General features: G+C 48.6%; 7 protein-coding genes across 7 annotated transcripts; 4 read left to right on the forward strand and 3 right to left on the reverse strand.

Moving 5' to 3' along the window:
* Window positions 1-563: 563 nt before the first annotated feature.
* Window positions 564-1,185, reverse strand: FMAN_02788 (uncharacterized protein; the record flags this gene model as incomplete). The annotated part of the gene is made up of 3 exons (XM_041831524.1): window positions 564-855; window positions 907-1,052; window positions 1,132-1,185. 3 exons carry the CDS (start codon window positions 1,183-1,185, stop codon window positions 564-566), a joined length of 492 nt encoding a protein of 163 aa, XP_041682078.1.
* Window positions 1,186-2,283: 1,098 nt separating this feature from the next.
* Window positions 2,284-3,678, forward strand: FMAN_02789 (uncharacterized protein; the record flags this gene model as incomplete). Its single annotated transcript, XM_041831525.1, has 1 exon — window positions 2,284-3,678. The coding sequence occupies one exon, from the start codon at window positions 2,284-2,286 to the stop codon at window positions 3,676-3,678; it is 1,395 nt and encodes a 464-aa protein (XP_041682079.1).
* Window positions 3,679-6,128: 2,450 nt separating this feature from the next.
* Window positions 6,129-7,632, forward strand: FMAN_02790 (uncharacterized protein; the record flags this gene model as incomplete). The annotated part of the gene is made up of 4 exons (XM_041831526.1): window positions 6,129-6,494; window positions 6,543-6,767; window positions 6,823-7,423; window positions 7,478-7,632. 4 exons carry the CDS (start codon window positions 6,129-6,131, stop codon window positions 7,630-7,632), a joined length of 1,347 nt encoding a protein of 448 aa, XP_041682080.1.
* A 583-nt stretch (window positions 7,633-8,215) lies between these two features.
* On the reverse strand, window positions 8,216-10,102 carry FMAN_02791 (uncharacterized protein; the record flags this gene model as incomplete). Its single annotated transcript, XM_041831527.1, has 5 exons — window positions 8,216-8,483; window positions 8,539-8,927; window positions 8,988-9,427; window positions 9,477-9,623; window positions 9,676-10,102. The coding sequence occupies 5 exons, from the start codon at window positions 10,100-10,102 to the stop codon at window positions 8,216-8,218; spliced, it is 1,671 nt and encodes a 556-aa protein (XP_041682081.1).
* Window positions 10,103-13,337: 3,235 nt separating this feature from the next.
* On the reverse strand, window positions 13,338-16,255 carry FMAN_02792 (uncharacterized protein; the record flags this gene model as incomplete). The annotated part of the gene is made up of 3 exons (XM_041831528.1): window positions 13,338-14,766; window positions 14,827-16,009; window positions 16,066-16,255. The coding sequence occupies 3 exons, from the start codon at window positions 16,253-16,255 to the stop codon at window positions 13,338-13,340; spliced, it is 2,802 nt and encodes a 933-aa protein (XP_041682082.1).
* A 1,044-nt stretch (window positions 16,256-17,299) lies between these two features.
* FMAN_02793 (uncharacterized protein) lies at window positions 17,300-19,843 on the forward strand (the record flags this gene model as incomplete). Its single annotated transcript, XM_041831529.1, has 9 exons — window positions 17,300-17,400; window positions 17,452-17,574; window positions 17,626-17,797; window positions 17,849-17,927; window positions 17,979-18,517; window positions 18,573-18,843; window positions 18,897-19,038; window positions 19,136-19,299; window positions 19,350-19,843. 9 exons carry the CDS (start codon window positions 17,300-17,302, stop codon window positions 19,841-19,843), a joined length of 2,085 nt encoding a protein of 694 aa, XP_041682083.1.
* A 243-nt stretch (window positions 19,844-20,086) lies between these two features.
* FMAN_02794 (putative BRT1 protein, down-regulated by mating factor B) lies at window positions 20,087-20,701 on the forward strand (the record flags this gene model as incomplete). The annotated part of the gene is made up of 3 exons (XM_041831530.1): window positions 20,087-20,264; window positions 20,309-20,505; window positions 20,555-20,701. The coding sequence occupies 3 exons, from the start codon at window positions 20,087-20,089 to the stop codon at window positions 20,699-20,701; spliced, it is 522 nt and encodes a 173-aa protein (XP_041682084.1).
* Window positions 20,702-20,817: the final 116 nt, after the last annotated feature.

Raw genomic sequence — 20,817 nt, forward strand, 5'->3', positions numbered from 1 at the left:
CAAAGAAGTCTGCACAAAAGACTGGCGCCAAAAAAAAAAAAAAAAAAAAAAAAAAAAAAAAAAAAAAAAAAAAGAGAGAGAGATGGAGAGATAAAATAGAAGTGCAGGTATGCACCGAGTGTTAAGAGCTAATCAGTTTCTATGCAGCGACAACTCCGTCTACCGAAGGGTTCCACTGCTTCAACAAAATGAGCAGCAACCAGAAATTTGGTCACAAAGATCGTATTAGTCGAGGTTAGTATTCAAAGAAAATGGGCTGGTGAATAAGCGATACTTTTTTTTCGCTCATTCTGGTCCTAGCCACTTCACCGACATGCCCAGCGAAGGTCAGACCGGGATGAACCTCATCCAATTTGAGCCACCAGGGGTTAATGGTTCAGATCGGGGCAATCGCAGCGGTCTTGAACACCAAAACGTACTGTGTGTATCGTCATCAGTCGTGTATCGCGAATATTGCATTACAGTTTCATGTCGCAATTGCTGACTCCCCGCTCTGGGGGCTCTCAGCTTTCTCTTCCGCATTGTTAACGAAGGGAGCTTCCTCTGTTCAAAGAAGGCCGTCATTACTGCATTGCCGCCGCAGCATCTGCAAAGGTCCCCACAAGAGGACCCTCATCGCTCTCGAGAGTCTTGATGCTAGCTGGACCATTCTTTTGCATCTCTATGGTCTCGTCTTCTGGAAGCCAGTCGACCTTGACACCGCTCGCTGGGTTATTGTCACCCTGGTTGCTAAGTTTTGATACGAGATGTTGGTATCGTGCAAGGCGTGCACCTTGACCAGCGTAGGCGAAAGGTGTCGTTGCTCCACGATTTGTGTTCTCTTGCGGAGCGATATCAAAGATGTCCACCATGTTGCTATCGGTCTAGATTAGCATCCTTCAAGGCCCCTTGATCTCACGAACGTACTCTGATGTTTTCGCTATTACTCGTTGAAGAGCTTCGTTCTCTCGCTGAGCTTCGAGGGTATCGTTCTCGCCGTTTATAGCTTGGTCCCCGAAGCTACCGTACTGCATACCGTTTGCGTCATCGTAGAGAAGGCGGTTCTCTTCCTCCTGACAAGCAAAGCATTAGTAAAGAGTCTTGCTGATATTGGTGCGGGACCTGCGATCGAAAGATCGCTTGATAACACACCTCATCGTAGTTATTACCATCACCCCTTCCCAAGCATGATGCGCAAGCTCCCATTATTGCGTAGGTAATCGAAAATCTCAGGTACACATATCAGATCGTAAGGCGGACTAGATGTGGTTTACTGTCGCAAAGAGTCGGTTATTATCTCGAGAACATGGCCCGGAAGCGAAGAATAGAAGTGTTAAGGAGCGTGGAAGGTTGTAGCAGCTTGGTTGTACAGCCTCGTGACTTCGTGATTGCTCTCTTCGTGAGGCGCGCCTGCTTCACGACGTACGTTACTCGCTCAGTGGGTCCTTCTTCAGGAACCCGAGGCTGCATCGGGTAAACAACGGCCCGCTCGCCACCATATCCATGTTGCTGGGACCAACAACAACGAACAATCCACTTCAATTCAACAATGGACAAAGACAAAGAAGGACATCCTCTAATGCTGAGGATGCGGCCAAGGTGATACACGAAGCGACAATGGCAGTGAGGTATATTGTGAAGGACCATACTTGCATTGCAGCCTTGTTCAATGCCTATTCGTACTCGTCTCTGACGCTCCCTTAATACTCCCTTGACATTGGATACCCTGGGTAAGGGAGCATCAATATTCAGGTGTCTCGTTTTTTTCTCAATGCTTACTTTTAGTTAAGGGCATCAAGACTAGCGTCTTCCAATTCATTGTTGACTTTGCCCTGGCCAACCCCGCTGTCTAGTTCGCGTGCTGACAGCAGCAAGCACCACTTCAGTGTGTGTACCCCTTCACATCTTGGCCTTTCAGTATAGCCTTCTTTGAACAAACCCTGGCCCGCTTCATCCAAGGGATTGACTACACAAATGTCTGTTATATTGCCAATGTCTCTCTCTCATGGATTGACTTCACTCGAAGACGTCCTTGGATCGCAGCTATTGCCTATGTCCTTAGCAATAGTTCTTGTCAATGTTGTCCCTTGAAGCGATACCCTCATCGCCCTGGGTTCAGGCTAAGATGTACGCAGAGAATGATAGCTATAAGGATGTGTCTCTCGCATCAACTGAACACATTCTGATCATCATCAATACTTCCCTTCTAACAGCCGACACCTTCTTCCTCCTCTCTCAGTCAAACTTGACTCGCACATAAGTCCATTGACCTTGATAGATCTTCATCTTCATTTCTGTCTCAAAATGGTCCGGTTTACCCCTCTGGCAGCACTGGCCTTGGTGCCCCTGGCTCAGGCACGCTTCGACTGGCTGTATCCACGAGACACCATTGCTCAATGTCCTCCTTGCTCACTAGAGAGCGAGCCCAAGGATTGTTCTCACACAGTGACCGTCACTAAGCCCTCTGGACCATACGAGACTGTCACTGTCTCGGATCCCAACGGCTCTTATCGCACTGTTACTGTCACAGAACAAGATGGTCCCGGAAAGACTGTTACTATTACCCAGAACTACCAAAACCCTCAAACCAAGGTTGTGTACATCAGCCAAGGCGAGACGGTTGAGCCAGCCATTGAAACTATCACCGTCACCCGTCCTGGAAAGACTGTCACTGTGACCGCGACAGAAACAGAGAGCAGCGAGCACATCATCACCAAGAAGATTGATAGCTATCCCGGCCCCAAAACAGTTACCATCAGCAACGGCTACCCTGCGCCTAGTGCTGGCTCTCCTGACTACAATGGTGGAGTTTTCACTAAGATCGTTGGTGGCGATGGCGACTATGAGAAGGATCCCGACTACATTCACACGGTCACTGTGGTCAAGGATGGTCGTATCCAGACTCTGACATACACGGATGGCAACTCCAACACCGTCATCAAGACAATCACCCAAGACAACGGCCGCGAAGAGGTAGTGACCGTTACAGGCAAGGATCAGTATGAAGTTACCAAGACTGTGACTATGGAGAACGGCAACAAGGTTGTCGAGACCATCACAGCTGAGAACACCAACAACTACGTCGTTACCAAGACCATCCAGCAAGGTGGCAAGTACTATACCGTCATCGTCAAGCCGGAGCCGACCGTCAGCACTATCACCAAAGAGAACGGCGACTGCATTACTACTGTTGTCGAGGTTGATCAGACCTACACATTGACTGCTCCGGCCAAGTATGGAACCGCTACTGTAACAGACGACGACTGCGAGACCTACACAAGGACTGCCACTTACACTGGTAAGCCTGAGGTTGAGGTCATTGTTTACGACCCGGAGACTGGCGACTCAACCTGTACAAAGGAGGACGGAGAGCCTTGCAACCCTGGCTACGACAATGGTGGTGATGGCAGCAAGGGCCAGTATGAAGATCCTACCAGCACAAAGGGCCAGGACGGAAGTGGCAACTACAACAGCAACGCCCCTGTATACACCAAAATCCGAACTTACGGCAACGGTGATGTCTACACCGAGGTCCATGGTGCTGAACCAACTGGATGCGAATCAGCTGCAGTCTCCACGAGCATCGCTACTGTTTATAACACCGTGGTTGTGACAGCAGATGCGTCACCGTCAAAGGCCCCTACTGCCGAGCGCCGAGCAGCAAACAAGGTCCGGTCACCCCTATCTGTTCGATGGTGATGAATCGATTGACTAGAGCGTATACCTTTCCTTGAGTTCAAAATTGGTGGAGTATCTATTTCGGGATTTAGTTCAGCATATGGTGGGATGGTTATAATGCGGACATGTAATCAGTATTCATTGTAGTAATTAAATTAGAGTCTTTTTATGTTTATGCTCCTTTGAAGTGCTCAGTGCCATGAAGATTTTATCCTGCCATTTCGAACAAACAAGGTGCAGCGTTTCTTGTGAACGAGCACCTTTGAAAAGCTGCTAGGCACTTCTTCAACTTAGGTATAACAATGGAATCGATCTCTGGGATATAAAATATTTATGTATTAGGAAGCATATCGCCAGATACCATCAATCATCACATAAATAAAAATCGAAGGAAAGTACTCTGTATATCTTCAGGACATACCCTATAGGTGCAGAATGATGGTCAGGTTGAAATTATTAATGTCGCACTAACAATATACCAAGATGGATGCAAAATAGATACAGTACGTACGGATACACATCCTAATTCGAAAAGAAAGTTCTGTTTGCTAGCGGTGGATATTCCGGAGATGATATTAGCCTCGAACACACAATGCTGTTGTGCCAAGGGATATACTGTGTGTATACAGTACAGTATATATGTTTTTGGCGCAAGACATGTTGCAAATGTACAGTGCATATCATGATCGCTACGCCCTGGCACAGTACAGTCGTCACGACTGGAACGTAAATCCAATCAACTGAAACCTTCCAACCTCATTCTTAACCACAAGCGATATTTGATGGGAACCATACCGAAAGCCACGTGCGATAAAGCAGCAGGCCTTAACCAGCAAGCGACTGGAATGATGGCTTCATATTCACGTTCCAGCGGCAACTACCTACAACCAGCCCTCATTTAGCGGCTTTCCAGCTTCACCAGCCTAGAACTTCGACAGGCCTGAGACTCTGAATCAACGATTGAGACCAAGGCCCGGACCATGGACCACAAAGTATCTTTCGGCACTTCTTGATCAATTATGGGGCTACGAGAAGCTTATGTCTATTAGACTGGCTGTAGCACAGTCTAGATTGAACACCAAGCTCTCTGTTATCGAACAACGAACAACACACGAAGGACTAACTTCTATCACGGAACCCATTCGTCTTGACCTGGAACGGCTGAATTATAGAATTGGCAATCGTTGAAGGTTACGAAAATGGAAGTACCTAAAAGGAACAATGACATCGCATGGACTGATCGGGAATGCGATCATCGCTAAAATGTAACAAAAACTATCTTCACTACGAGTTACCGAAGTGGCTGACGATGTCGACTTCCAAAAGACCCTGAATGATCGCTGCCATCTATTGCATCATATCTGAAGTTTTGGACCCTGGAAGCACCATGTTACAAGATACGACGACGTATTCGCGCCAGCCAACAGACACTCTTTCTCGTAACGCGTGTCCTCAAGTCCGGATACCGTATCCGTCCTATCAATTAAAAAAGCCCCGCCTCGCCATCACCAATATCGTATAGCCTGTATGATAAACTGGGTGAAATGTCTCGGATTTTACGAGCTTGGGTAACTAGCCACAGGTGTCTATTCACTGAATGTCTCAAGGATTTGTTTCCTTGCCACTCATCGCATGATGTTGAGGCTACACTAACAAAGCATGATATGATACGGCCTGCCTGGACTTACATACCTGTGTGGACCTGGAAGAGATGTTGCCAAGTCTTTTTGACTCATTTACTATTTGAGGCTCAAATAGATGCAGCAGCATGCAACTATCACTCCAGGGAGAGCCAATTGCATTGGCTCTCTCATTGAAGGGACAAGTTGTGGGTAGGTGCAGTGTCTGAGTACCAACTTATTTGACAGGAAGTTTACCTGACTAGCCCAAGTCCTGCTATCCCCTCATTTACAGGCATTGTCTGGTCTGTTGTAAGTCTGTCCGACCTTAGGGTCAACCTTCACAACTCTTGTTACCCACATTGCCATATCCGGCCTACGAATCGGATCGACGGCCATACCGATGCCAGGCGCCCGATACTTCCTTTTTGTTGTTCCTGAACGCCAAGAGGCCAATCATCATGAGGCGTATGGACTTCACGACGGTTGCATACACCGAGCGATATCTTTACCACCCAGGCTGTGCCGGTGGGCCGTGTATCGTAGAGCAACCAGCCTCATTGGGTCGAGCGTATTATCCAAATTCGATCATTGTCACCAAAGGCGTCACACCCGGCTCTGGACCCCTCATAAGCCTTTTTGGACTCGACCTTCGTGGAACATATTGTCGACTGTTCCTTAAACGACAGGAATCCCAGAGTCGGGACCGCTGAACCTAGTTCTCGCTCGTGGGTCTCGAATCTCTGTCTCTCAGGCACATGCAACCTTGCCTGACTACTTAGATATCAAGCTTCCCGCACACAATGATTCACTTACACTGAGTTGTCTTATCCGATAAAATCAACTCACAAGATGAAGTCATCAGACTTGCCGACTTCATACTCCAGGGCAGCTGCCCGGGCGCTGAACTGCACACGAGGTCACATTGGGTTATGTGCCATCCTACTCATGTTGATGATGTCGACCCTCGTATGGAGACAGAGAGATTTGGTCGCCGTCAAACTTCCTGTTATGGAGCAACGACCGCCGACGACCCTCGATTCTAAAGCACCAACAATTGCCGGCATAAACGGAACCCTCGATCGTTTCTGGTCATCAAATGGAGAAAGTGTACAAGATTTGGTACACTGGTCGAAGCCCAAAGGCGTTGATAAGATCATGGGACTTGTGTTTTATGGAAGACGACAGTCGGTATCAATTCTTGATTGCTATCTCAAGGTGCAATTTGTCCACGCCGACTTGGTAGGATCAGGCTAACCTCGACAGCGCAATCTTGCAAAGAATGGCGGCTTGCTTGATGGTGTCATCTTTGTGGAACGAACCAAAGACCCCCACGACCTTGCACTATTGAAGAAACTCTTGGAAAGCGAGAATTCGTACGAAAAGTGGTCTGTTGAGATGTCAGGCGACGATAACTTTTCGAGTGGCTTTGGGAACTCCTACGACCAGGTTGAGGATCATGTCATGTATGTCAAGATTGACGACGACATCGTAAGTCTCACCGTTTGTAATTCGTTCCTGTGAAACCGGTACTAATGATATGTAGGTTTTCATGGAGGATACTGTTATTCCATCGATCGTTAAAAAGAGACTCGATCATCCCGAGTACTACATCGTCTCGGCCAATGTCATTAATCAACCCCTCCTCAGCTGGGTCCACTGGAACTTGGGCGCCATCAGGCCCTATCTCCCTGAGGTCGACAGCGAAGGAAAGGCCATGCCCTCGAAACAATCCGGCCAGAAGCCACTGGACTGGAATCCCTCTAATCTGCCACCATGGAACGGCCCCGAGGGATTCTCGCTCGACAACTGGGAGGCCAATGACACTACTCATCGCTGGCTCCCTCTTGACAAGGGCGGTAAAGATCATATTCTCGACACAACTCCCATCGAAGCGACAGAATATCATCCTATGGGCCGCGGCTGGACTCAGTGGACGATTGGTGCCCAAGAACACTTCAGCTTCTTCGAAAACCTATGGAAGAAGAAGCTGTCCGCCTACATGTTCGAAACATGGGACTTTCAATACGAGCGAATGGGCATCCAGTTCGTTGCCTTATTAGGAAGGGACATCAACCGAGCAAAGCCGATCGAGGCCGATGATGAGAACCACTTCTCATGTAACATGCCGCGTGCGCTAGGACGACGTAAGTGAACCGCCTGAATCGTACGGCCGAGGGTTTTATTGACACACTTTACAGATGCCGTTGCCGATGGACGAGGCGTTGCCGCTCATTACAGCTTCGGAAGCCAACGCGCAGGCATGGACCGAACCGATATTATTGATCGCTATAGGTCGTTCGCACGTAACAATATCTGTGCTGGACCTATGCTGTGGGCTCCCGGAGATGACTAGTTATGAGTACCTCATGACGATCGATCATTTTGCCCTTAATCTTTTGATCAACGGTGTTAGTATGTTTCAATGACTGCAACTCTATGCATTAATGCATCTAGTAAACATTCACTTGGAGCCCAGCCATGGAGTTCAGGAGTTGGTAGAAATTGGTTGTAGACTTGTACGCATATATAAAGAGTATATTAGAGCGTGATACTGACGTACATAATAAAAATACAATATACATAATATTTTGTCACGAGGTTATTTGAAGCTCTGAGACCCAATTTGTACATTGTTTTCTCGTGGTTTTCTCAACAGCACTGGTTGATTGCTTAGAGTCGATGTGATCACAGTACTTGCAACAATATGACACAAGATTTGAGAAGAAGAGTTATAAGTTTAGAGAAACTAACCGCGACGATCTGAAAGTACAATTTGTTCGCTTTCTGCTTTTCAGTTCGTTGAGATGTCGTCCATCCCTATTACATCAGAACACGCTTGCTGGAAAAACTCCTGTTAAAGATCGCAGAGGCCGTCTCAGTACAACCAGTTTGCATGAGCATAGCCAGAGTCGTACGGGAAATTACGTAGCATTGCTTCAAGCAAGCGACTTGGGAGGCGGGTAGTCCTCGAAAGTGTTGGATTCGTGTCGAGTGAGGTTGGTCTCCTTCTCGACCTGGGCGAGATCGATGTGAGCAACAGCATCGTCACCATCGAAGATACGGGCGATCTCCTCGAGGGTGGGTCCCTTGGTCTCGACGTAAAAGTACCAGACGAAGATAAGCTCACAAAAGTCCCAGAGGGTGTAGAAAAGCATAAAGTTCCAGTGGTTGGGCATGTTGTTCCACGCAAGCTTGTTGGTTTGGCTGTTGTTTGTTAGTCACCGAGTTTCCATCGTTGGGGGATTGAGATATGACATACTTTCCAATGGCAAGGATGGCCTGAACAGTGATGTTCATGATCATCATACCCTTGGCACGAAGGTGGAAGGGAAGAACCTCAAGAGCGTAGGCAACGAGCAGGCCAGAGAAACCGATATCGTAGAAGATACCGAAGAGCCAAACGAAAGCAATCTGGGCATAGCCAGCACCAGTGTTGGAGTAAGCGACACCACCATCAGGCTGCTCCTCGGTGGGAGGGGTCTTAAATTGGGAATTCTCGTAAATGCCACCGGTGAGGGTCCAGAGGATGAAAGCGAAGACCATACCAGAGATGGCAGTGAGGAAAAGAGGACGGCGTCCGACCTTATCGACAGTGAAGGCAGCACCAATGGAGATGGACAGATCGAGAATGGTCTTTCCAGCAGAGAGCTATAAGAAGAAGAGAATCAGTAAGGTGAATAATTAAACATTACCACGAATGAGACTTACAGCAAGCTTCTTGTTCTGCTCCTTGATTCCAGCACCCTCGTAAATGACATCCATATAGTTGGAGAAGAGAGCGTTACCAGAGTACTGAGAAATGATACCGAGGGAGATGATGATGGCAAGACGCCACCGGTTACCGCTTGTCTTGAAGAAATCGATGTATCGGGTAGATGTGACAGACCTGTCGGCCTGGATAGTCTCCTTGATTTCACGGTACTGGAACTGAACTGTGGCATTGTTCACATCACCACCGGCATGATGCTTGGCAAGAACCTGGAGAGCCTCCTCTGACTTGTCCTTGTTGATGAGGAAACGGGGTGACTCAGGAACCCACCAGATACCACAAAGCTGGATGATGGATGGGACAGCCTGGATGAAGGTAATAGATCGCCACGACCAGTGACCGTTGATGGAAGCAGTGCCCCAACCGACAACGGAAACGACTGCGAGTGGTCAGAAATGATGCAATTTTTGAGGAAATTCAGTACTCACTCAGGGAGCCCAAGTTCCAGAGACAGTTGTAGACAGCCGTAAGAGGACCACGGTGCTGGGGATGGCAGATTTCGGTGAGAAGCATTGGCGAGGACATTTGCGCCAGAGAGTTACCGAAACCAAGAACAAATCGGCCGCCCATATACACTGGAGTAATTGTTTAATGCATTTGTAAGAATGATTCGAATAGGTAACTTACTGCCGTAGCCATTGCAGAATGCAGAGACGAAAGAGCCAGTGATCATGATAACACAGCCAAGCATGATAGTGGGCTTTCGGCCCCAATTATCGGCAAGGTAGGGGACAATGAAGAAGGAGACAATAGAACCAATATTGTACATGTTGATAAGGATTCCGAGCTTGCTTTCGTTCTTCTCCTCGGGGAAATACTCCTTCCACTTGTCCATTTGTTGAGAGGTGTTGACCATCATGCCATCGTATCCAGTGGTAGCCGAGGCGATCAGCAGGAAGATAATGAGGAAGTAAAGCTTACGCAAGTGAGGCTCCTTGTACCAGATGACTTTCTCGAATCTGGGAGCCTCAGCTTGGGCAATATCGAGAGGTACCCGATCGCTATGGGCTGGGACCTTGGAGCCGATAGGCTGGAGGAACTTTGGCAGAGCCATTGTGAACGTGAAACAATTGATCAATGATGTGTTGAGTTGACTCTAAACTAGCCCAATGTATGGGGTAGTGATGCTTCTCTTGAGGAGAGATGACAGAGTAAAAGAGTTCAGGGTTCCCCGGGTTTCCACTGCTTCTTATAGAGATAACATCTTGAGTAGCAGCAGCAGCAGCAGCAGCAGCAGCAACACGAACCACCCCGGCCAAGTCAACCCCATGCATTGTCACCGTGGAGCTTCAGAGACCGGGATAGTGTTGTCAAGTTCCTATGAACAAGCATTCGTGTATTGGGGCCGAAGCATGTACCAGGCACAGCGAGGTGGAGTTATGAGCCGGAGATGGTGTGTTTGGGATCACCCAGGACGGAAAGACGGCTATGGGGGCTTGGGTAGCTCGTTTAGGTATTGAGTCGCTTGAATGCTACTCTGTCTGGGGGTGAGCTTAACTCAGGCATACAAAAATGCACCAGTGAGTAGGTTCGGTAGATCAACGCTGAGGCGAGGTCTCTAAGGGCCGGGGGAGTCTACTCAACATGGAGCAGATTGACCAGGGGAAGGAGTGCTGGATGCAGGGTTAGGCCGCCAATCAGGGTTGATCGAGCGCTTGTTTGAGTAATCTCGACCTTTAATTATGGCTGAAGTCCATGATGCTGGGCCGCAAGGAGGCCATTCTCCCGTGCGTGCCAGTCTTCTCGACCGTTTTAATCAACAAGCACTATGGTGGTCTGATGGACAAGAAACACAAGTCATCCCCCCCCGGGGTCATTTCCCAATGCCTTCAGGGCTGATTCCGTACAACAAGCATACGCCGTTGCTTTGACGGCCGCGGGGTTGAAATATGGTCGTATTTCTCGAGCTTGGACCCGCATGACGGGTTTAACGTAGAGGAACTTAGCACCCGCCACTCCTGAAACGTTGCTCGCTCTTTGCTTATTTGGACCCTTACATGTATCACATAGTCGCACAAGCATCGGGATTCTACGATGATATGGTGCTGATGCCTTTCGTCGAAAATGCTCGCCCCGATTGTTAATACCCCTGATGTGTCCCAACTAGAGTTAAAAGTCTAGATTGAGCGATGTAACCCTTACCGCTTGGTCAAGTTCATGTAAGTGCTGTTCATCCCTGCAGCCCACAGGTCAAGGTCTAGGGGCAATAGTGCAACCGGGAAAATAGACTTGGTATTCATCACCTATTGTTGCTCTTCTCCGCCAGGACCAAAAAAGCGTGGAGGAGTGTTCAGAGCCCGGGGCTAGACTGGGGAAAGGGGTCCGGGGTAAGCGGGTCTGGGGTCTGGGGTCCAGGAACCGGAGTTTGACCTCGGGAATCGTCGCCTACAGACAATACTCTGCCTTGTCTAGAGAAATGGCTTAATGTAACCTGCCAGTAGGCAAAAAGAAAAGACCGTGGTGTGACTCCCAGGCTGGTTTCATCATTCACAATTTGCTGTCACCGTCCAGAAGGTTTCAGGGTCCAGCCAATGAGGTGTCATACGACATCTGCTTGTTCATGGGTTATAGGTAGGATTGTGCTTAGCACGAGGGGGCTAAAAACGCCTCTTATCGGATATCAGGGCCGCAAAATGAATCACGCGTCTGTCGGTTGTCTTTCACGGTTCTGACCATCAGTGGACTTGATACCGAATAAACTTCACGATCCTCGGTTGCTCCCGAGCCTTGGAACGCCGAGAACCCGAATATTCGGTAAATCTGGAGAAGATGCCCTGAAGGCCCAGGAGAATTGAGTGAATTAGGTCTCGGTAACGTGCTTCAATGGGGCGGCCGAACGTGCCCTCACTTGGCAGACCCATCGATCAGCACGCCGAGAAGCGATGTGATTTTCGGTTATCGGCATATGGGCCAAGAATGAATCAAGCTTAAAGTGTATCATCAGACCTGCGGCAGATGCATTGTCAATCGCCGGTTAATTGAGTGAGCATGGTATTGTTTGTCGGCTGAGGTCCGTCTGCACTGTTGCTGTAGTTGGGGACTAGCTGGATCGTGCAACACGAAAATTAACCCTTGACACGGTTGGGATGGTGTACGGAGACGCGGGAGAGCTGCCGATAAGGACAAGGAAGGAGGGCCATATTCAGCGATTATTTGCTGACAGGATGGCCTCCATCGGCGCCGCGTAAAGTATCGTATCTTAGTTGCTCGGTTAAGGAGGCACACCGTTGTAACCTTAATCTAAAGTCGTGAAATGAAGGCACACCATCTTCAAGATGCAATGCAAAATAACCGGAGCGGAGGTTAGAGCCGAAGAATTTGTTGGTAAGAGGGTTGAAAAATCCGAGTTCACAATGAAACAGGCTAAATTGGAGAAGGCAAGCTGAAAAGATCTCGAGGTCACACTCTAACATTTTAGGGAAGACCCGACCCTCAGGTAAGGTTCTTTCCTGTAGTCCCCATCGATGAAGGATTGAATGATCCCCTCCTTCCTGTAGTCCCCGCGTTCTTGCCACGAGGTTAATAAGTGGCACCTGCCTTAGTTTGCGTGCCCCGGACCTTCTCTGTTGGGCGACACCATCCAATCAACGTTAAGTAGTCGGTTCAACGGCTGTGGCTGGCCACTTTCATGTTAGCTTCACAGGGCTACTGCGTCCATACCTCCATACGATGGAATCGGGGCCTGCTAGCGAAAGTACCAACTTTTCCGTTTTCATTCCCATATCCATTGAGCCGTATATACGAATTTAGCCTGCACCTATCACTTCCCGGATATTGAGAGATTGCTTTCGACTCCGTATCTCGGTTTGAGGTTCTAGATTCCCTAAGTCACCTTAATTTTGCCGGTCCCTTGTGATGCAGCTTGATCCTCAAGACTCGGGAACGGGACAGTCTTGCACTCCATCTCTGAATGCAATTGTCATTTGCTACTACGTGGCTCTTTTGAGGATATACACAACAAATGATCAGATGAGCTAGAACTACATCGTTTCCGGCGAGGCCTCCCTTGCCGACGTGGTTGATTGACAGACCATTTCCATCACCCGCACACGTAAGGACCTAAGTAGCTTTCCCCATACACATCTTCGAGTTTCTGTCGACTCGTGACCAATACTTTTCCTTACCCTAGCAAACATTGTGACAAAGGGAATAAACAGCAGTCCAGTTACACGCCAATAAACCTTCTCAATGCAAACCTTTCTCCAACATCTGCTGATGATCAACTGTAGTAAATGTGACAAGCTCCAACCACATCGGTGTCGAACCCGGTTGTGTGATGACAAAACAATTCAGATCTCCTCGGCGGGAAGTGCACCGCTCATGAGGGGGACATCGGCCATGTCATCGTCATCATTTTCTTCCTCCGAAAGTGTGCTACTGGCAGCTCCGCGCTCCAGTTCCTCGATGCTGTCAAGAGCCCGCACAAACTTCTCGCGTTCCCCCCTGAGTGTTCCCCGCTTGGCTGCGGTGTCGGAATCCTCCTCCATGAGTCTCTCATAAACACTCTTGGCATCAGCTCCAGCAATGCCTAGTTTTCGGTCGAGATGGAAGGGCAAATTTCGCTGGATATGCGGTATCATGCCGTTTGTAATGTGCAACGCCACGGCATCCGCGAACCTCAGCGCTGCAAGGCGGTAGTAGCCTCTAACGTAAGCTACCACTTCCAGCTCCCGCTCGAAGGAGTCCGGTCCAAGTTTTGTCAACTCGTTTTCACGTCGCTTTTCGTCGAGAACACGCTTCTCCTCTGTAAGACTTTCCCACGGAACAGGAGCTCGACCATCCCCGTACCCTGCGGCCTGCATACGCATTTGGTGGCGATAACGCGTTAAGAGAATCTGTTCGTCCTTTTGATATCTGCGAAAGGCCTCCTGATTGACAGTGAACAGGCCGTACGTTTCGAGGCGATACACAAGATCTAGTGCTCCCGCTGTTTCTCTGCGACGGTCGTTGAGATACTCTGTTAAAATTTTCCTGCACTCCCGGAAGATCAACCGCTTATTGAGGCTTGCAAAAGACTTGGCCAGTGCCTGATCAAGCATGTCATCCAACAGGCTCATAACATGATCGAGAAATGCTTTCATGGGCCCTGACCATGGTTCAATGGCTTCTCGGCACATGTCGTTATAGACTTCTTCAGTGATGATGTCAGGTACACCAGCTCTGGTCTTAGACTTGATCTCATCACGAACTTGTCGGAGAGTCCTGAAGCCTCGCCCAACTCCACTAAAGGGAGTAAATGGGGCTGGGAAGAGTTGCCGTCGGGGAGCAGGGGAGTTGGCCACGCTGGCTCTGCTGTCTTCAGGCTGTAGCGATCGAGAGGGAGTCCCTGCTGGGGTTTGCTCCATGCGAACACGTTTAGATGGCGTAATAGGCGGCGCCATCGCCCGCCGCTTGCTGGGCGTATGTGGGTTGATGGCTGGCGCCACGGACCCCGAATCTGACTCATCATCAGAAATATCAACAACAGGAATATCACTGCTATCTCTGAGGGTAAACTTGGGCTTCATATCTAGCAGACAGTCGCGAAAGTTATCCGGGAGCGGAACGAAATGCTTCGAGAACTCGGAAGGCTTGAGTTGTGTTCGGGTCAGTTCACCAAACTCCATAACACTGGTCTGGACCTCGAGTTCAACATTGTCAGGTAGTTCTGGTAGCTTGTCAAGTTGCTCAACGATGTCAGTTAGACGCTGTCTTAGCTTCTGCTTGATATGGGGTAGACTAGTGAGAAATGTTAGCCTTGTTCCTGAGATCGTGCGGGATAGCAACTCCTTGGGTTACCTTTTCGCGAATTCTTGCCCAAGCTTTTCCGACAGGAAAGCCTTCAACTTTTCCACACCACATCGCTCCGAAAATCCATGAAACGTTGCAGGCCAACGCTCGAGAGAATGATCCACGAAAACTAACTCTTCCCATTTCTTAAGTTCATCAAGATCCTTGCCCTGTGGCCGCGAAGTGATGAAATATCCCAGACCAGCAATATGAGCTTGTCCCCTCATGATAGCAAGCCATTGCTCATGGTTTCCGCCCTCCGGTATCAGATCAGCCTTGGTCAAAACGCCGATTGTCCTGTTAAGAGCGCCCAGTCTACGTATAAGACCAAAAGTTGAAGAATTCTCTGCATCGCTGTTCATTGGCATAGAACACATGATAATAGCAGACGGGTGTTGGATATACTCCTTGGACAGATTCCTCACGACACTAACAAGATAGTCGTCGCTTGCATCAGCAGGGTTCTGGAAAATACCAGGCATATCGTAGAAAGAAAGGTCGGGAAGTTCTGGACCTTTGATCTCGAGTGCAACGATATTCGGTGAAAACTTCGCGGCAACTGCTTCGGCGGCTCTGTCAATGGGGATGTTGACAGCCAGGGCACCTGAGCCAGGGACAAATAGCTCGTGACTCTTGTCGTCATTGAGAATAGCGATTTGGGCCCACCTCAAAACATCTTCAATCTCACTGTAATCGATCATGGTCTTGAACTCATGAGTCGCACTGGATGGTAGTTTGCGCCAGGGGAAGAAAGGATCTCTGTCAGTGACGTCCCCTTCCGAGATGCGGCCACTAGGTGGGGGCTGATAGGAGTATGCTTTGCGTAGCGATACACGACAAGAGGGATCATGACTTCGTGATACCCTGATATGGAGCGGGCATCGTGTGCATGTGCCCTCACTGCGAGGTAGATCGAGATTTGCGAGACCTGACATCAAACTAGATTTTCCTGCAGACTGATCGCCAACAAGCACAAGCTCGGGAAGCGGGACATCGTGGTCAACGCCAAGTTGCTGGAGCTCACCCAGAGTGTCGTTGCACGCCTTGAGCTTCTTTCCGATGTCCTGGAAGGAGGTTTGAAAGAAGCTCCCATCCGTGGGAACATTGGTTGGGCTCTCGGCGGCTGCGTTGGGACGCATCCTGAGTTCCCTCAAGAGAGGTTCAGGTTCAGTGATGCGCTCACTTGGTGTTGCTTCGGAAATTCTGTCAGTGCATGCGTTTGGAAGAGAAGATGAGAGAGGCACTCACGGGCATCCGATCTATGATGATAGAAGGCCTGATCGGGCGGAATATAGCTGGTACTGCCACCGTAACTAGAGGGAGCAGGAGGAGCAGTGCGAATACCGAAGTTGACAGTTCCAGAATCGGGCATAGAAGAAGTATTATCCTCTGGGTCTGGTTTGACACGAGGCCCACGGCGTCTTGATGAGTGTGACATTCTTGTGGATGAGAGACTGTGGGTGGCGCGCGAAGACATTATTGCTGCTGCAGTGGCAGCGGCAGTGGCAACGTGCCGCAAGCAAATTGAATAAGCGATGCCTTAAAGCTCATGAAATTGGCCTATTGTTTTTCTGCTTCACAGAGTAGGCTGCAAAGCTGGAGCCTGCCTGGTTGGCCCGTGAGCAGGCAAAGCGCAGAATTGGCTGGAAAGAAAAAGAGGGGTATCAGAAAGCAGTTGTAAGTGAAAGAGAATTGAATAAGAAAGGATTCAGCGTAATTCACTGAAAAAAGGAAGTATCACAGACGTGGATATACAGAATAGGAGATGTTGAGCTGAAGTTTCATATGTAAGACGTCGCTCGCAGATTGGCGGTTGGCAGCCTGGGCTCCTATCCATGGATGCTTGCTTCTTTCTAGTGGCACTACCGTTGCTCTGGGGCAACACGCTTCGCCGATAATTCGCGATAGGGCGTGACGGTTATGAGAGTAATTGAAGGCGCGCAACATTTCCGAGTGCATCTAAAAATCTCTTCCAGCTACTAAACAGAGTCTAGTGTAATGTTCCGACATTTTCCATACCAATTGGTCTCTATTGAGAAGCTGGTGCTGCGATTATCGTCCCCTGTCTTAACAGCAGTTATTGCTGCATGGAGTGGATGAGATGCAGCCAGGAACAGCAGATAAAAAAGGAGGCTGGGGCAGGGCTGCAGGCGATAACCCAAAGATAACGCGTTAGCGCGTCAGTGTTCCCTCCCCCTGAGCGGCAGTTGAATGAAGCCTTCTCCGCAATTAGGCATATCAAGCTTGGTCAGTGCGCTCCAATCAAACAATTTTATTGTCTTACGGCGGTTTGCCTATTGACTTCGTCTTGATACGTACTATAGTAACCTACCTTGAAACGATAGACCCTACAGTGGGTGAACAGCCTAACAGCTCCCTACCTAGAAGCGGGTAGTGGGTCTGTCACACAACGTCCCGTCCCCACATTCAATCATCTATCTTATTCCCGTCCTCCGGAACTTCACTCCGACATCCAATGCCAATGAGCTCCATTGTTCGTTCAGAAGTCGAACAAATGGACAATGAGATAAACGTGCGATCGACTCGAGCCCGAGCTCGCAAGCGCGAAAAGATATCCAACGCGTCAGTTCATAGCTTCTCTCATACCTTGTCAATTTAATTGACGCTGAGTAGCTGTATCGCCTGCCGCAACAGCAAGACTCGCTGTTCAGGGCGCCATCCTTGTGAAAGATGCATTAGACGTAAGGAAACTTGCGTCTTTGAGGAGAAAGAAAAGAAAGTAGCAGTATCTGTAGAGTATGTGATTGGTCCAGGTAGATTGAACCTTGCTAAGACTGATGGACTTAGTTACCTCGACCAATTACACGCTCGCATCGAGTCACTTGAGGCTCAATCACGCTCCGTCCAAGGTCTAAACTCGACCACCGAAGCCCTCTCATCGGGTTCAGTGCAGCTTAATGCTCGCTATCCATCAAGAAACCCTCCGCAAAGCCCCCTGGGCGAAACTAGGACGCCGTCGGTATGTATCACATCGTGAATGTGCCCTGTTCCTTGACTAAGTCTTGAAAAGAGATCGGAGTCCAGTTCCCTTACAAATACCCTTGTCACTTCCGAGCCACAGATCAAGGTCCATCGCTATGGACATGCCGGTGCGTCTGCCGTTTTTTACCTTGAAGAAACTGACATGCTTACCGCATTAGCCTACCTTGGGCACAGCTCGACTCTCAGCTTCAGTCGCAATGTCCGCAACCTTCTTCAACGGTCATCCCCAATCGCAGATCCTGGGAGCGTATCTATGGAACGACAGGACATATCTTATACACGAACACTGCCGCCAATAGCTCTCGATCTGTCAAGTATCGCATTGCCAAAGCTCTCTTACGCTGAATACTTGACCAACACAGTGATTGTGCACATCGGTTCTCTCTACTCCATTTTTGATGCAGACATGTTTCTTCAAAGACTGAGGAGATTTTACGATGACCGTGACAAAGATTTGGAGATTGATGCAACCCTATGGCACATCCAGATGCTACTTATACTAGCATTCGGCAAGTCGATACAGTCTAGAGAACACTCTGAGATGGGCCCCTCCGGAATGACATACTTCACACTTGCCATTGAAGCTATGCCAGATATAAGAAGACTCTACGAGGATCCTTTGTTGTCAATTGAGGTTCTCTGTTTGGCTGCTTTGTTCATGCATGCAACCGATCTCCTACAGGAGGCCTACGTCACGGTTAGCTTGCGGCTTTGTGCACATTCAATGTTCGTCCAGCTAATTGGTCCTTTAGATTGGCCAAGCCCTGCGAATTTCTGTCACCAAAGTTCTGAACAAAAGGTTTCCGGAAGCTTTGAGATCCTCAAACTTTGAGTACCAAAGACGTCTCTGGTGGACAGTATACTGCATCGACAGGAAGTGCGCGGCAATGCTAGGCAGTCCGTCTGTCATGAGAGACGATGACATCTCAATTCCGTTCCCAGAAATAAAGTCAGGAGATGAGTCGCAAAGCGCATTCGCTATCCATGCGATCCTTTCTTCTCATCTCGGCAAGATCCTTGATGGTGAGCTTCATGACCTATACTGTGTGAATGTTTACTTATATAGACGTTCACAGCCATATATGGAGTACACGATCATCAGCGGAGTTTCCTTCTTGAAGTGAAGTCAATTCTTTCTCGTATTGCAGAAACTTACGTTATCCTACGTCAACATCTTCCGTTAGATGTCCAGCAACCAAGCCAACCAGTTTCTCGCGAGTCTGCTACACTCCATCTTCTGCTCCACCAGGCATGTTACTCACAAAGTCTATAAACCCGCACTAATTAGGTCTCAGTGTGTGATTTTGACTGTTAGGCCTGTTCTCTTCTCACTTCTCAAGCCTCTTCTAGCATCAAATGCTCCCATACCCGATGCTCGCCACTCTTCGTCGCCATTTGAGTCGATGCTGAAGATGTGCATCGAGTCTGCTGTCCAAATTCTCAAGATCATGTCAATTCTGAAGCAACAGATGATGTGCGGTGAGTTCGTCAGCTCCGTCTGTGACTGTATGTTATTAACTTAAGTCCAGATATCTTCTTGCCATATGATATCGATGCACTCTTTTCGGCGGCCTTCGCTTTGATCCTAATCGATATCATCCGGCCAGCAAATGAGCTGCTTTGGGACTTGCCCCAGGTTATGAACCTACTTGGCGAGTTTGTATCACGGCGTGTAGCTCCGGCGCAAGCCTACAGGTCCGATCTCGTGCAAATCTTAGAACTACATACTAAGTTACGAGGGAACAACAGTCGCCAGCATCAGGACACTGGGACCATGTTCAATATGAGTCTTGTTCCTGGCCTGGACGAATATGCTATAACCCAGCCGGGGCAGTTAGGTATATCACCTGACCCATTGTGGGCAAACATAAGAGATGGAAATGTAGTTGGAGATCCCGCGCACCCTAACACAATCCTTTCAGTGATTGATGATCTGAACGTGGAAGGTTTTGATATATCAGACACTGATATGCTTGATAATGGGTGGATGTGGGATATGGACGATATGTCAACAAACATCTAAACTAAATGCTCAATACTAGAGTAGTCATGCATTGCTTCGAAATAACCCAATATAAGACATGGTCAGAAATGTGTGACAGCTTGGGAGAGTCCTAAGAGTTAGCTCCGACTTACACCGGAATCCTGTTCCGTAGATCAGTACGTATAGTGCGGAGCGGGATTCCGAGACTTATTCTCGAGCAATATTTAATAAGGTAAGCTTCTATGACAGCAAACACAAAATTTACGTTCTGTTTTTAACATCATGACGCTGGCTGCCCGTTGTATTGCTCCGGTTTTGTCCATCCTACGACCAGCGGCATATATACCCCAAATCAACATACACCCAAGAACTATCAATTACGGATGTAGTCGCGCATTCTCAGCCTCGATTCGATCTTATGCAGCTATGGATCACGTATTCTCTCCCAAGGCCGTTGCACGTTCGTATTATCTTCTCCATGTCTTTGAACCGAATGTTGATCAGAAGTGCCAGCTATTGGGCCATACACCCAAGCTATCAAGGCCAACGGCATGGTCTTCCTGTCAGGCCAAATCCCCGCCGACTCACAGGCTAGGCTTATAGAAGGAACCATTGCTGAGAAGACGCACAAGATGTGTCAGAACGCAAAGGCTGTTCTAGAGGAAGCAGGTTCTAGCCTTGACAAGGCTGTTCGGGTAACGGTGTGTTGCACATTTGATATTTCCATGTCCTTTTCTGACGATGCTGCAGGTTTACTTTCAGAATATGGATGACATGAAGGAAATGAACGAGGTCTATGCCGAGTATTTTCCACACAAGCCTGCTAGAAGTGCATGCGAATCCCCGAAACTTCCTGCTGGTGCGAGCATGGAGATGGATATCATTGCGTTGCAATAGACTTCCAACATCCAAGACTATTGGATACTTCCAAACAGGCTTATATGAACTTCTCATTGATCCTCATCAAGTCGTGAGATGAACATTTGCTATTGCTCTGTTTGATCATCGCCGTC

Source organism: Fusarium mangiferae (genome assembly GCF_900044065.1).
Source record: "Fusarium mangiferae strain MRC7560 genome assembly, contig: FMAN_scaffold006, whole genome shotgun sequence".
NCBI classification, from domain to species: domain Eukaryota; kingdom Fungi; phylum Ascomycota; class Sordariomycetes; order Hypocreales; family Nectriaceae; genus Fusarium; species Fusarium mangiferae.